The 15,412-nt window shown below is 32.8% G+C and overlaps 1 protein-coding gene and 1 long non-coding RNA gene across 3 annotated transcripts; both read right to left on the bottom strand.

Moving 5' to 3' along the window:
• Nucleotides 1-4,757: 4,757 nt before the first annotated feature.
• Nucleotides 4,758-6,624, bottom strand: LOC116145205. Of its 2 annotated transcripts, XR_004130364.1 has the most exons (5): nucleotides 6,467-6,624; nucleotides 6,345-6,374; nucleotides 5,188-5,558; nucleotides 5,016-5,103; nucleotides 4,758-4,917 (listed from the first exon to the last, which is right to left on the bottom strand). It is a non-coding gene; the product is annotated as an uncharacterized LOC116145205 (long non-coding RNA). The 2 variants fall into 2 exon arrangements; XR_004130363.1 differs by having other exon boundaries at nucleotides 5,016-5,558.
• Nucleotides 6,625-6,859: 235 nt separating this feature from the next.
• LOC116145165 (receptor-like protein 35) lies at nucleotides 6,860-9,657 on the bottom strand. The gene is made up of 2 exons (XM_031430599.1): nucleotides 6,945-9,657; nucleotides 6,860-6,867 (listed from the first exon to the last, which is right to left on the bottom strand). The coding sequence occupies exons 1-2, from the start codon at nucleotides 9,655-9,657 to the stop codon at nucleotides 6,860-6,862; spliced, it is 2,721 nt and encodes a 906-aa protein (XP_031286459.1).
• Nucleotides 9,658-15,412: the final 5,755 nt, after the last annotated feature.

Below are 15,412 nucleotides of genomic sequence, written 5' to 3'. Positions count from 1 at the left end.
TCCACATGAGTCCCACTAATTAATTGCAAGTTGACTAATTAGAAACTGTCACATCAGGATTGTGAGAGAAAGGTTGTAAGAAAGGGTTGTTGCTGTAATATTACTCCATTCATATTGATGTTACCATTAGTTAATGACATATAGACATCATTGTTAGGTAACAACACATGGGCATCACCCTTAGTTAACTGCAAGGTCAACTGCAATGTTAGTTAACGAGGACATTGATATCGTCGTTAGTTAACGAGGATATTGACATTGTTAGTTATGGGGATATTGATGTCATCGTCATTGTGTTGTGTCTAAAAATTCAACGCCTATCGTGTCGGGGCCTGTTTCGTGTAAGGCCTATAGAAATTATGTCTGTCATGCTGTGCTAACCTGCCAAATCTAAAGGCCCTAGCATGACCCGCTATATAGCGTGTTGTGGCAGGGTTGTGCCGTGGGCTAGTTTAACATTCCATAATTTCATTAATTTCTTTGAAATTTGTAAGCCATGGCATGGCAAGGAAATTGCGTTGTTGCTAGACTTTTTTAAGGAGAGTTGTGTCAACAAGTGAGTCGGCACAATCCATCACCAGCTCTAGATGTCAGCATGTTTTGTGAAATGATGGTGACAACTTGTGGGGGCAAGATTTAACCCTACCAATAGAAACACCAACCATTTCTTTGAAGGAGCATTGAGGAAGATTGAATTTTACTTTCTCAAAACTGCTTAAAGATGACACATTTAGCAGTAACTCAGAAGAATTAGCAACTCCTGAGCCATTTCATGGTTTTAGGGGTGAGCGGTTCTGGGTACCCTGCATATTTCGAGGGAACCGAAACCGCACAATGCAGGTTCTTAAATTCAAGGAACTGGAACCTACGAAAACGGAACCTAAAATGCAGGTTCTGGTTCCTTTCCCGAGTACCTATAAACAATTTACCCCCCTATTAGTTTTAAAAATGACAAAAATATCTTAAAAGTTTACAAATACACCCCTAACAAATTTGATACTCATTCATTTGTCCAATGTGACTCATAAATCCTCTAATATCTAGGCAAAACTGAATTCAATCAATTCATCACAATTCACATAAAATTCCTCAATCAAAACCCAAACACAAACAATTAAGTAAGTAATCTTACTATAAATCTATAATTTAATATTATAATTAATTAAATTTCTAATCATTTAATTAAGTATTTTACTAATGTTTATAATAAAATATTATAATTAATTAAGTAATCATACAATAAATCAATGATGTAATGTTATAATTAATTAAATTTTTAATCATTTAATTAAATAATGTACTAATGTAGTAAATTACTAAGGTTTATAATATAATGTTATAAATTTATAATTAATTAAATAATCATTTAACTATGAAATGTTATAATTAATTAAGTGATTATAATATAATGTAATGTTATAATTAATTAAGTAATTATTTAATTATACTGTAATGTTTTAATTAATTAAATTTCTAATCATTTAATTAAGTATTATATTAATGTTTATAATAGAATGTTATAATTAATTAAGTAATCACACTATAAATATATAATGTAATATTATATTAATTAAATTTCTAATTATTTAATTAAATATTGTTCTAATGTAAGAAATTACTAATATTTATAATATAATATCATAATTAATTAAATAATCATTTAATTATGTAATGTTATAATTAATTACGTGATTAAACTATAATGTAATGTTATAATGAATTAAGTAATCATACTATAAATTTTTAATGTAATATCATAACTAATTAAATTTTTAATTATTTAATTAAGTGTTGTACTAATGATTATAATAAAATATTATAATTAATTAAGTAATCATTTGTTTACAATGTAATGTTATAATTAATTAAGTAATTATACTATAAATCTATAATGTAATGTTATAATTAATTAAATTTATAATTATTTAATTAAGTAATGTATTAAATTATTAATGCAATGTTATAAACTTATAATTAATTAAGTAATAATTTAAATATAATGTAATGATATACTTAGAACTTGATAATTGAAGTAAATAACTAAATATTATATTATTATTCAATCAAATATACTATTTTATTCAAAAAACAATTCTTTTAATAACATTAAAACAATTTTAATTGGTTATAATTCCAATTATACACTTAATTAATAAAAACTTTAATACTAACATATTATAATATATTAAAGTTTTTTATATGGTGTAATTTATATGTAATAAATATAATTGTATATTTATTTATTTAGGTTATTGTAAAAATTTAACTTTTTCTATTTTAAATTTTTTTATATGTAAAATTATAATAGACCTTCCATTCTTCACAGATATTTATTTCAGCTCAAGTTCCAAAACAGGGTACCCGCTGCAGGTTCCAAGTCAGGTATCTACTGCAAGTTCTTTTTTTCAAGTTCAGGTTCCGATTCCTCCACATGTAGGAACCGAAACCGAAACCGGAATCGTATAGTATAGGTTCTAAAAAAATAGAACCAGAAACTACCCGCATAGTATCGGTTTCAAGTAGGTTCTGGTTCCGATTTCGATTCTACCTACAGGTTCTGGTTCTATCTGTTACCCGTGCTCACCCGGGTTTAAAATAAATTAGAAGAATAGATTTTGAGTTTTATATTGGAGAAATGAGAAACTGTTTCAAGCCTACGCTGCTGCAAATTATGAAGCGAAAGCTTTATCCAAAACAACAGAGCAGAAGAGACCCATCTTCCACCCTGGAAATGGAAGTTGGGGTAAGCCGTCCAAAATGTCACGCCATCATCGTTTAGCGAGTAAAAAAGAAAGAAAAAAGATGTTTATTGTCGTTATTTAAAAGTAAAAACTTCCTGGTGTACCATCAAAATATAAGCTTTACCTGGTAATTGTACAAGGTGAATTTATTGCGAAATTGATTCTACAGCCATTGTACATCTAGCGGAAAATCCTATAGAATATTCTTCAACAACAATATGCTCTGTCCATAACTCCATACCCTGCTTTAATTTACTGCACTTTCCACAGCAAAAAAACTCTCTTGCAACCAAACATCAAAACCCAGTTCATCAAACTTAAATTTCTCTTAATTTGAATAAAAAACTTCCTTCTTTTCACCACCCAGTTCTAGTGTTCTTTTTCAGTAGTTTGATTGGTACTGAAGAGAAGGGTTTTATTCAAGTTTCTTTATTATAATTCATTGACTAAAATTAGTTTATCAATATTTGGACCTGGGTCGAGTTAAATTCGGGTAAGGCCGAATGGGGTTAGGGTTTTCTATTACAAGTATTTTGTAATAGTGAGTAGCCTAATGTGAGATAGACAATTAGAGTGAGTTGTCGTTGTAATCGCGTAAAGTTTTGATACTCAATAAGAATTTTTTGTTTGAATGCTGGACGTAGTTTCTTAATCGGAACGAATTAGGGTAAATAGTGTGTTTTATCTTTTACATTATACTTTACTTGTGATGTGTTGGGTTTTCGGTTTCAACAATTTAGTGGTAACTCACTTATGTTTGTCTTGCAATTGGTGCTCATATTCACAAAGTTTTGGAGGTCATTGCATTTCAAAAATTGCGGATTAAAAATTCCGGGATTAAGACCATGCAGCCACAATTTTAGATTGAAAATCTTAGAAATTGTTTAAGAGAATTAAGCACAAATTGTGTTTCCAATTGGGTGGCTGTAAATGTCACCAAAGGAGTCCAACTACACGTTTCAAAACGTGATGAATGGATTAGGAAATCGCGCAACAAAAAAACATACATTCGAGATTAATAATATACGAATAAAATCACACCACATAAAGAGACACGATATTTACGTGGTTCGGCATATATTGCCTACATCCACGGACGAGAGAATTCCACTATAGTTTCATGAACATGATATACAAGAATACACTTTCTAACCCATCATAGTTTCTAAAATACTCTACCATGACGTTTAATAACCCTTACATAAAATGTCTTGTGTTCTCACATTCTCTTATAACTTTGAATTAGTTCTTATCCCTAAATTTATAGGTAGTATATGAGACATTTTATTTCTAATGGAATTCATATTTCAATTCCTAATAAGACTCATAATTCTATTCCTATTCCTATTCACATTTTTATTCTTTATTAAATAGCTTTTCCTAAAGATATATAATTTGATATAAGAACAAATGAAAAATGAAACACAATATCCCAAAAGAATGTGGAGACAAAGTCAACATAATCTTGCAGCACTATTCTATTTAGGCCTTCATTTCTACATCCAACTTCTATCAATAAAATCTGTGTTGTATCCTCGATACTTTTATCTGCAGAACCTGATGAAAGGAGTAAAGAGAAGCAGTACTGCAACAGTGAGTATGAAAAACCTTATATTCAACTAAAAAAGAACTCGAAATTAACTTGGATAATGATGTAGTCTAAACAATTTGTAATTAACAGACTTTTCAAGATGTAGATATAATTACCATTCCAGGACAAACAGTTGTTAAAAAATAGCACAGCTGACTTATAGGAAATTAAAGTGGAGCACACCTAATTTTCTTCTCCTTCGCGTCTTCTGTTCAGCATTCTCATTTGCCTTCATCAATTAGGATTAGTAATTTCAGCAATGCCATTTTATAGATCAAAAGACTATTAGCTTGTCATCTACTTTACATCTAATTTCACAACCCAAAATGACCGACAAATAAATTTTAACAGAGTGATTTTATTATTATTATTAGTGATTCATTTATAAAAAGCAAAACCCTCAGTAACTCCAACAGAACCACATTATCTAAAGCGTGTGAAAAATATATTAGCTTACCATCTACTTGAATTACTTCACAACCCAAAAATAACATACGAATTACTTGTCCACAGAGAATGGAAGAAAATCGATGGCTTGAAGATGATAACTAGACCATGTAGACACAACCGGCTATCCTCCTTGCTCTGAAAAGAAAGAGAATGTTGAAAACATGCTGGAAATTCTTATGCTTTTAAATTAAGACAAAGCTACATATATTTTCTTTAGAAGTTGGATGACTTACCTTATAGAGAGCAGCACTAGCTTTAACTCTCAAATGTCTTCTTCTTGGATGATTTCTGTTCACTCTTCTCATGTTTCTAAACCTTATTCTTTCAACCATCATTACAAACCATAGTAGTTTTCCTGTTGTGAATATAATATAAAAAAGAGGGTGAGCAGTTTCAGATACCTACCGAAATTGCTGGGAATGGGAATCAGAATCGGTCGGTTCCTGGAACTGGAACTTGAAATGCAGGTTCCGTTCTGGTCCCCGGTACGTAGGAGAATTAAATTACACCTATTAATTTAAAAATGACAAATATACCCTGAAAAAATTACAGTACACCCCTGGTAGTTCACAAAATTCACACATACACCCTGCAGTTTGCTTAAAAAAATCACATCTTCTACAACTACTATTCCCAATCTGAAAATTATAAATAAAATTCATCATTTCAAATAACATAAGTTACATAATAACAAAATAGTGAAATGCAATCATTAAAATATCATGTCTCATGCACCAAATTTGCTGTGGATATTCCTTCGTCAAGTCCAATCATTTCTACAAAATATACACAAGAAAGTCAATTAGTAGCTTAAAAAGTAAAATCATTGAATAAAATTATTAACCAATTGGATGGTTGATTGGACGGTGATGGAAGGTCGACGACATGAACTGAGAACAAATCTTATACTGGATAGTGGGTGGAGACATGAGTTTGACTCTTTTAATTTTTTCCTTTTTTTCCCCAATTTGCGATTGCAATTCCTTATATGTCAAATAATATTTGATATAAAAATTACAAAACACACCCCATTGAGCCGACTCTGGTTCTGGTTCTAGCCGCTACCCATGCCCACCCCTACAAGGCTACAATATGTCCCATATACAAGCCTATTATCAATCCACATTTGTAACCCATCAAAGCAATTTCCAGCTGAACCAACTTGAAGCATTGGAGAATTTTCATTCTTGGGTTGTAATCAGTTCGTGTATAATTTTTTTCGCCCAAATGTTTATGGATGAAATTTGTGAGCGACGCAATGAAAATAACCCCATTACTACCATGCCATCACCAAATTATAGTAATTGAATGGATTTTACTTTGACTAAAGAAAATTAACTATGCTAATACAAAAAAAAAAAGACAGGGAGATGAATTGTAAAATAAAATGGAGGACCAGAAGTGCAAACTGAATCGAAAATCAATTATGGAAGTGAGCTTAAACTTAAAATTCAAAAAACAAACATGAAGGACCAATTGTAAAGTATAAAGTTAAAAAATTTCAAGAACAGAGATCCAGAAAAGGATATAGAATCCAAAACCAGTTCTGCAAGTGGGTTTACCTTTTGTTGGAGAAAGGAGGTGGAATTCTCCTGCCAAAACATGAATAATAATGAGAATGGTTAAAAACAGTAGAAGAAGAAGATTAAAAACTCAAACATGAAAGAGCAGTACATGAACTTACTAATTTCTTCTTCTTGGAGGCCTTTTTTCAACTCTCCTCATGTTTCTCAGACTTACTCTTTCAATCTTCCTTACAAACCATTGCGGTTTTCTTGTTGTGAATACAATATATCCAATGGATAATCCCAACACCAGTCCACATCCATAACCCATCAAGGCAATTTTCCAATTAAACCAGCTCGACCCATCATCTTCTTCATGGTAGATTGATGATACTGGAGATGGTGGCTTATCAGGAATACACTTCCTTGACAATGGGGATCCACACAACCCAAAGTTTCCAATATAAGAGTCATTTGGAAATGTATCAAATTGATTTCCTTGAGGTATGGATCCGACAAGTTGGTTGTATGAAAGGTTCAACACAGAAAGAAATGTTAGACTTGTCAGCTGATTAGGAATCTTTCCAACAAAGTTGTTGAAGGAGAAGTCTAATGATTCAAGTTGAGTCAAATTTTCCAATAATGATGGAATATCACCTGTAAGATTATTATGAGAAAAGTTGAGGGCCTGAAGGTAATTAAGCTTTCCAATAGCTTTTGGAATTTGTCCTTCAAATTTGTTGTTTGACAAATCCATGATTGTGAAAACGTTTAGAATTCTGTCTATTTCTCTATCAACACCTTTCATTGTTAAAACAATTGAATAATACAAAGAATAACCCGAAAACTCCCAATACTCTACGCTAGCCACCGCTGGAGGTTCTTCCAGTTCCAGATATTCCAATTCACCTTTAAAAATTTTCCCACCCATCATTTTAAATTTCTCAAAAAATCTTGTTGGTAAAGTACCTGTGAACTGATTGTGAGAAATATCAATTATTCGTAGCTTATGAAATGATAATCTTGTCTTTGATTTTCCAATGGAACCATGAAATCTATTAGATCTCAATATTAGAACTTGTAGATCTGGAAGTTTTGCTAACCAATGAGGAAAAGTATCATTTATCATGTTGTTCCCAACATTTAGAACTTCCAATTTACTACAGTCAACCAATGTAGGTGGTAATGATCCCTCTAACTTATTGTCGTTAAGGTTAATATATTGAATGGTGAAAGATATTGAGGGGATGTTACCATGGAAATTGTTCATTTCAAGGTTCAAGAGTGAAAGCGAAGCGTTTCCTAGACATTGAGGAATTGCTCCACTCAAGCTATTGTCAGACAGGTCAAGAACAGCAATACCGCTCCAGTTGCAAATTGACGAAGAGATCTCTCCCGTCAACATGTTGTGGGAAAGTAATAAGGTGTTCATATCTGGTGCATCGAGAATCACAAGTGGGCCTTGGAGCAAGTTGGACTGAAGGTCAAGAACAATTGGATTCATAGTTGAAGTTTTTCCAAAAGGGAAGAAACTCGTAATAAAATTGTGAGAGAGATTCAAATATAACAAATCGTAAAACAATTCAAATTGCCATTGAGTAATTTCGCCATGAATTCTATTGTTTGAAAGGTCTAAGAATTGCAAGGTTTCTGAGGTTCTTAAGAAAATAGGGAATTCATTTATGTGGCAAGAAGAGCATCTGAAGCTCTCAAGGCAGGGCAACGTAAAGGTTTCATTTTTCTGATTAACAAATGATAGTAAGGTGTTGTGAGAAAGGTCAATGTCAGCGAGATTTTTGAGCTTAGACAACTTGTATGCAGTCACATTGTCAGTCAAGTTGTTGGATGAAAGGTGGAGGGATGTAAGGTTTAAGAGTTCAAACATGGAATTTGGAATTGAACCTCGAATCTCGTTATTCATCAAAGAAACATCTTTCACTGAACCAGTCGGATGGAACTCCTCAATTGGACCTGTGAGTTTGTTATTGCTAAGGTCTAATGTCTCTAAAGATGGCAGAGTAAACAACCAAGATGGTACTCTTCCGGCAAGAAAATTATTAGACATCTTGAGAGAAATTAGATTTGAAAGACCACTTACTTGAAATGGCATATGACCTTCAACTTGATTTTCGGAAAAGTCTAAAACAGAAAGCTGTGAGAGGTTGAATGCTGAAGACGGCAACTGACCACTGAAATTGTTCAATGAAAGATCTAGATCAGTTAATTTGCTGAGGTTGCCAAAAACATCTGGGAACTTTCCTTCAAAATTGTTCCCTCCGAGATTTAAACTTGTAAGCTGACTGAGTTTAGATAATGACGTTGCAACTTCGCCTGTAAACTTGTTGCCTGACAAATCCAAAGAAGTTATTTCCGTGCAGTTCCAAAATGATGTTGGAATCGGCCCTTTGAATTTGTTGAAAGAAAGATCCTTCATATGGAAGTACCAAGGGACGCCTGAGAGATTCAAAACATTCAAGTATATAAGGTTGCCGATTGTGTCAGGTAACTTTCCCGAGAAATTTGTCTCAGAGAGATCCAAGAATCTCAGTGAAGAGCTCCAATTATACTTTGGTAAAGTACCAGTTAGAAATAGATTTCCGGTTAAACTGAACTTTTGGAGGAATGGAAGGCGAAAAACGTCTCCTGGCAAGTTGCCTCGCAGGTCTGTATTGCTGATAACAAGAGATATTAGAGTTGAAGACAGGTTCACCAAGGAGCCAGGAGCAACTGAAGACATATTCACACCATCAAGATGAAGATGTCTTAGTTTTGTTAGATTCTGCAATTGCTTACTGAAAACATGTCGGCTGTGTTCTGGTAATCCAAGTTGAAAGTTACTAGAAAGATCAATTGAAACAAGTTCTGCTAGGTGATAGATTTCGGTAGGTATTAGGCCGTTGAAGTTGGAGAAAGAAAGGTTAAGATGTGTCAGTTTCATGAACTGACCAAACTTGGATGAAATAGTGGATTCACTGAAATCATTACAAGCTAGATTGAGCTTCTGGAGATGGTCAAGGAGGAAGAGACTACTGTCGTCATAAACAGTGCCAAAGATCCAACTAGAAGAAAGATCAAGGCCAATCACTTGACTTGTGAAGCTATCACAAGTGACTCCCTCCCAAGAGCAGCAATCAGTACTCTCTTTCCAGGACTGTGTCTTAGGATAAGAAAGTTCTTCACAATGATAATTAGAAGAACTATTATCAATTGTCAAGGTATTCTTAAACTGGAGTAAGGCAAGACTTTGTTCAGGGGAGCAAAGTTTTGTAGAAGGAGAAGAAGAATTATTAGGCAAAGAGAAAATAACTCGAAAATTCAAGTACATGAAGAGGAGGCAGGGGAGTAGATTGTGCCATGATAAACTCCACATGTTTTTCACTGGAAATAAAAGAAAACAGAAACTGCTTAAAATTGTGTTGAGAGATGAGAAGTAAAGATGAAACGTCTATGTATTATATAGATAAATAAACAGAGAAGGAAAGTCAATTTGCAGCTCAGAATCCATTTAATGTGGGAATGGAGGAAAGTCTTGGTCACGCACTGAGGTCTACTCCACCAAGTCTTGGTCATCCACTAGTGAGGTACTAGTCAATAAATCAAATGCTTGTAACATTTCGAGAAATTGAAAGGCTTCACAATATAATATTCGAATCAAACAAGCATAACGCCTTTTTTTAACTCTCAAATTGGTTTGAATCCCAACTGTTTGGAAGATCCTATGTTGTGATAGGCCAAATCGGGAAGATGAAAAATAATTATATGTCAATAGGAGAAAAATAATAACCCACACAAAATACAAAATAATTTACGTATTACGGCTTTTAGCCTACATCCACGAGATCAAAATAGAAAAAGAATTTTATTAAAAATGGAATGTACATTTAGTGGTAACTCACTTATGTTTCTCTTGCAATTGGTGCTCATATTTATAGAGTTTTGGTTTTGGAGGTAATTGCATTTCAGAAATTGCAGAAAAAAAAAAAAAAAAATATGGGATTAAGACCATTGCAGCCGCAATTTTAGCTTGAGCATCTTAGAAATTGTTTAGAGACATTAAGCATAAATTGTGTTTCCAATTGGGTGGCTTTAACAATTTAAGCTTCAAAATGTGATGAATGTTGAGAATGATAGCTTGTTCTTTAGCTCTTGTAGTGTGGAACGGGCTACAAGACTTCTCCAATAATGTAATTATAAGTCTTGGTCTACTAAGTAGAAAACAATAATTTCTATGCTAATTTCCAATCTCATTTTCTGACTTGATTTGTATGCACCGATTATCTTATATAGAAAAATAATCTTGAGAGATTGAAGTCACTTTCTTTTCAGTAACTTTCTTCTTTTGGGATCAGCGTGTATAAAGCCTTGATTAGCACGTAATTTTCTTCTTTGAAAGATGAACCATTTCTTATAATATGGTTTCACAACATATTTTCGTCAATGTTAAATTTGTCCAATAATTTGATTAGCATATATAAAGTCTTGGTCCAATGGCTTCAAAACAAAAATGTCATTATTTCCACTTCCACTTTGTTACATAAATCATAGACAACAAAGAACATTTGTCGCATCCATTATTCTTTTTTCATTCTCTGCTGTAGTCATCGATAATTATGGTTTACATATCTTGAAATGATAGCTTGTTCTTTAGCTCTTGAAGTGTGGAACGGGCTACAAGGCTTTAATTATAAGTCTTGGTCTACTAACTAGAAAACAATAATTTCAAAGCTAATTTCCAATCTCACTTTCTGACTTGATTTGTATGCACCGATTGTTTTATATAGAAAAATAATCTTGGAGAGCTTCAAGTCACTTTCTTTGCTGTAATTTTCTTTTTTTGATTGTAAGGTTAATATTGAGATAATCTAATTTGAACAGTAGAAGTTGTACGCGGAAGCAAAAGTGCAATGATCATAGATGTTGTGAAAGAGAATATAGATGGTTAAGATGATATATGTATGGTTAATGTTATTGCTTGAAATTCAATACACATTTCTGATCTCATATATCTTTTTTGTATTTTCCCTGTTGTTATCTATTTTCTGAGTTGAAGATTACATTCCTATGACTGCAAATGTTTATGAACTCAAAATTTTGAAGGTAAACAGTTGAACATGATCTCATTATTAACATCTGAATTCTAAGCCAGGTTAATTTTAACGATTGTGGAAAAAAAAATTGGAGGAAGAGAAGTTGGTAACACCAAGTTAGACAACCCATCTTTCCTTAATTCACAAGAACAGATGTGATTATAAATAGAAGATTCACTGCTTTAAGTCTTGGTCAACTGTTGACGTCTTATAGATCACAAATGTCATTTTCCAAGTGGTGCCAAAACAATTAATTCTGGAATCTTATTATTGACTGGGAGGCTGATGGAGATATGTTATGCAGGAATTAATGCTGTTTAATATTCTTTGTTTTAATTTTATCTTCTCAATCGCAGAAACTTGTGTTAATGAGTCTAGCCGTAGCAGTTATTTGGTTTTGATGACAAATTTTACGACTTAATATTTGCTACTGCACACAGGCCTTATGCATACTGCTGTATAATTAGCGATGCAAACAAAATTACTGATCCAGTTATATTCACCTCTGTTTCAGTCTTCTGTCTCCTTATGCGAAGCCAAACTTAATATTCAAGTTTCTTGAAAATTATAGCTTTTGTTCTTAAGCTCAAGCAGTGTGGAACGGGTTACACGACTTCCCCAATAATTTAAATATAAGTCACCGTCTACTAACTAGAAACAATAATGTTTATCTCACTTTCCAGTACTGCATTTCCAGCCGAAGAAAGTTTGATCAGGATGGTGATAATCTGATAGATGTTACACTTGCCGTGCAATGTGTGTAACTTCTGGGTACGTGAAGATTGGGGTAGAGGACTCCTCCGGTAATTTAATTAGCATAAAGTCTTGGTCTCACTACAAGAAAACAATAATATACATTGTTCTGGCCGATGAGAATAGTTGATAATAAATTTCAAAGAGCTGAGTAATAATATACATTTAAATGCATAAGTTCTGGTAATGAAATTACACAGACATTAAACAAACACAAATCAAACCCATATAGCTTACAAGGCTGAAGCGTGGTGATAGTCGTCTTAGCCACTGAAAAGAATGCAGACAATCCCAAAAGTGTAGCCAAAACCGAACCTCGCTTTTTAAACTTCAAATAATCTCTGACCCTTAGAAACTTTCGGCCAAGCGTTCTTCGACAATAATATGCTTTGTCCAATTACTCCATACCCTGAATTCACTGCACTCCGCAGTAGTAACTTTCTTGCAACAGAAGACCAAAACCTCACAAACAAGTGCTCCTTGAACCATTCCGCTTTCCATCAAAATCTTAATTTTCTCTTGGCAATTAGATTGAACTGAAAGATAAATATTTGCAATTACATTGAATATCAATTTTAAAGATATGTCCAAGGAACTTTGGTTGGTTTCTTTTTTAGCATTTATGCTTCAGTCCATACTTGGGCTTCCATAGCCTTTAGATATATAGCTATTCCTGAAATAAAGTGTACGGAAAATAAAGAATACAGACATAGAGTAATCCTAGGCTTCTTGTATCTCATTACTGAAATTAGTTTCAACAAAGATCCTCTTAACGCAGATTGTTTCTGTCACCGTAGCTTTCCCATCATCAAAACAGTTGTTACTACTAATTGCATAATTTCTGATGCTGCTAAAAATCATGAATTAGAATTCAGCACTGCTGTCCAAAATCACTAAGCAAGAAATAAAGATGCATCTGGTAAACTGAGAATCTGAAATATAATACAGAACTAACATTTTTCTTCCGAAAGAACAAATAGAGGACTACAGAAATAGTGAGGAATTGAACATTTCACTATCAATGCTCAGAAATTTTACATGTCACTGTTTCCACTTCCACTTTGTTACAAATATCATCCATTCTTTCTTCATTCTCTGCTGGAGTCATCGACAATTATGGTTTACATATCTTGAGAATGATAGCTTGATCTTTAGCTCTTGCAGTGTGGAGCGGGCTACAAGACTTTTCCAATAATTCAATTATAAGTCTTGGTCTACTAACTAGAAAACAATAATTTCTAGGCTAATTTCCAATAATTTAATTTGTGTGCACTGATTGTTTTATATAGAAAAATAATATTGAGATAATCTGATTTGAACAGTACAAGTCGCACACCGAAGCAAAAGTGGAAATGATCATAGATGTTGCGAAAGAGAATATAGATGGTTTTAAGATGATAAGGTTGACATATATATGGTTAATGTTATTGCTTGAAATTCAGTACACAATTCTTTTTTGTATTTCCCCTGTTTTTATCTATTTTCTGAGTTAAAGGTTACATTTCTATGACTGCAAATGTTTATGAACTTAAAATTTTGAAGGTAAACAGTTGAACATTATCTCATTATTAACATCTGGTTCTAAGCTAGATCACAAATGTCATTTTCCAAGTGGTGCCAAAGTAATTAATTCTGGAATCTTATTATTGACTGGGATGCTGATGGAGATATGTTATGCAGGAATTAATGTTGTTTAATATTCTTTGTTTTAATTTATAGCTTTTGTTCTTAAGCTCATGCAGTGGGGAACGGGTTACACGACTTCTCCAATAATTTAAACAAAAGTCTTTGTCTACTAACTAGAAACAATAATGTTTTAATAAGAAAATCAACTTTGTAATGCTTCAAGCCATTTTCTCAGTTGTAATTTTCTTATTTGCATTGTATGGTCACTATTGAAATAATGTAATTCAAACAGTAAGTCACAGGCCGAAGCAAAAGTCTAAGTGATCACAGCTGTTGTGAAAGAGAAAATAGATGAATAGATGATAGGTAAATATGTGGTTATTGTTATTCCATTTCATGATGCTCACTTTTGTGGATCAATTTATCGTCGTGCATGAATCTACATAAACCACTTTTTAGGTATGTGTTCTGCCAAAGAGAATACTATGCTTTAGACAGGCGGGCAGACCCCTTTTTCATGGTGATTACAGATGTTTGACATGGATATTATTAATCGTGCAGGTGATAAGAAGAACAAAGGGCAACCTTAATTTGGTTATCAAACGAGATTTTAGTCATTTAATTTTAAATAATTAAGCTTACTTGAAGAAGAAGAAGAAAGTTTGAACAAGATGGTGATAATCTGATGGATGTTACACTTGCCGTGCAGCGTGTAACTTCTGGGTACGTGAAGATTGGGATAGAGTACTCCTCCGGTAATTTAATTAGCATAAAGTCTTGGTCTCACTACAAGAAAACAATAATGTCTCCTTTAAATCTATTCTCTCACTCTCATTCACATACAATTCATTTTAAAAAGAAAAAAACAGAACCTCCTTGATGTCACTTCCTTAGTTGTAATCTCTTATCTCTAGTATATGGTATATATTTATATCATCTTGTTTCTTGATATTTTACTTTTTTTTTTTTTTTTTAAATATTGGAAAACTCTAGTAATTTACACCTAAGAAGTCTTGGTCGACGTTATAGGGTCCAAATATCATGGGATACCATGAGCTTCTCAATCAAATTGGCATGAGGCCATAAATGAAAGAAGACAAGGGACATGGAAATTGATATAGGATTGTGATGGTACGATGATAAAGATTTATGAAATATCATTTACAACTTCCTACGGTTCAGAATTGTTTGAATTCAAAAGTGGGATTTTAGTATTAATTATGGAACAGTTATAGATTGCTTTCAGTCTCATTCAATGAGGACTGATATTCCAGTAGTATCATTGAGAATTTTCTACGATCTCATGGCAGCTGACCAGGGCTCTCTTTTGACGACAAATTACCAACATCTACATTGCCAGTCACTCATATTCTTATAAATTCTCAGTTCTACAAGGATTAATTTTCTATGGTAGTGAGTTGAACATGAACTTATTGCTAGCATCCAAACCATGCTAATTTTAACCATCGAGTGAATGAGATTAACCAATAAAAATCTGTAATTTGAAGAAATTAGCTATTCTGAAAACATACATGAGGAGGATACAAAAGAGTCAAGACTGACATATTATTTAAGGATGTACTACATAGTAATTGATTGCTTGCACTGATTAAACAAAAGAAATTAAAGATGGCTACTATATATTATCAACAGTGCAGA

This window comes from Pistacia vera, unplaced genomic scaffold (genome assembly GCF_008641045.1).
Source record: "Pistacia vera cultivar Batoury unplaced genomic scaffold, PisVer_v2 Contig460, whole genome shotgun sequence".
In the NCBI taxonomy this organism is placed as follows: domain Eukaryota; kingdom Viridiplantae; phylum Streptophyta; class Magnoliopsida; order Sapindales; family Anacardiaceae; genus Pistacia; species Pistacia vera.
The sequence above is the reverse complement of the archived record's forward strand: the minus strand, read 5'-3'. Positions and strand labels throughout refer to the sequence as shown.

Bases quoted from the DNA above. Each gene is read 5' to 3' on its own strand.
- LOC116145165 (XM_031430599.1), bottom strand. From the start codon at position 9,657: ATGTGGAGTTTATCATGGCACAATCTACTCCCCTGCCTCCTCTTCATG.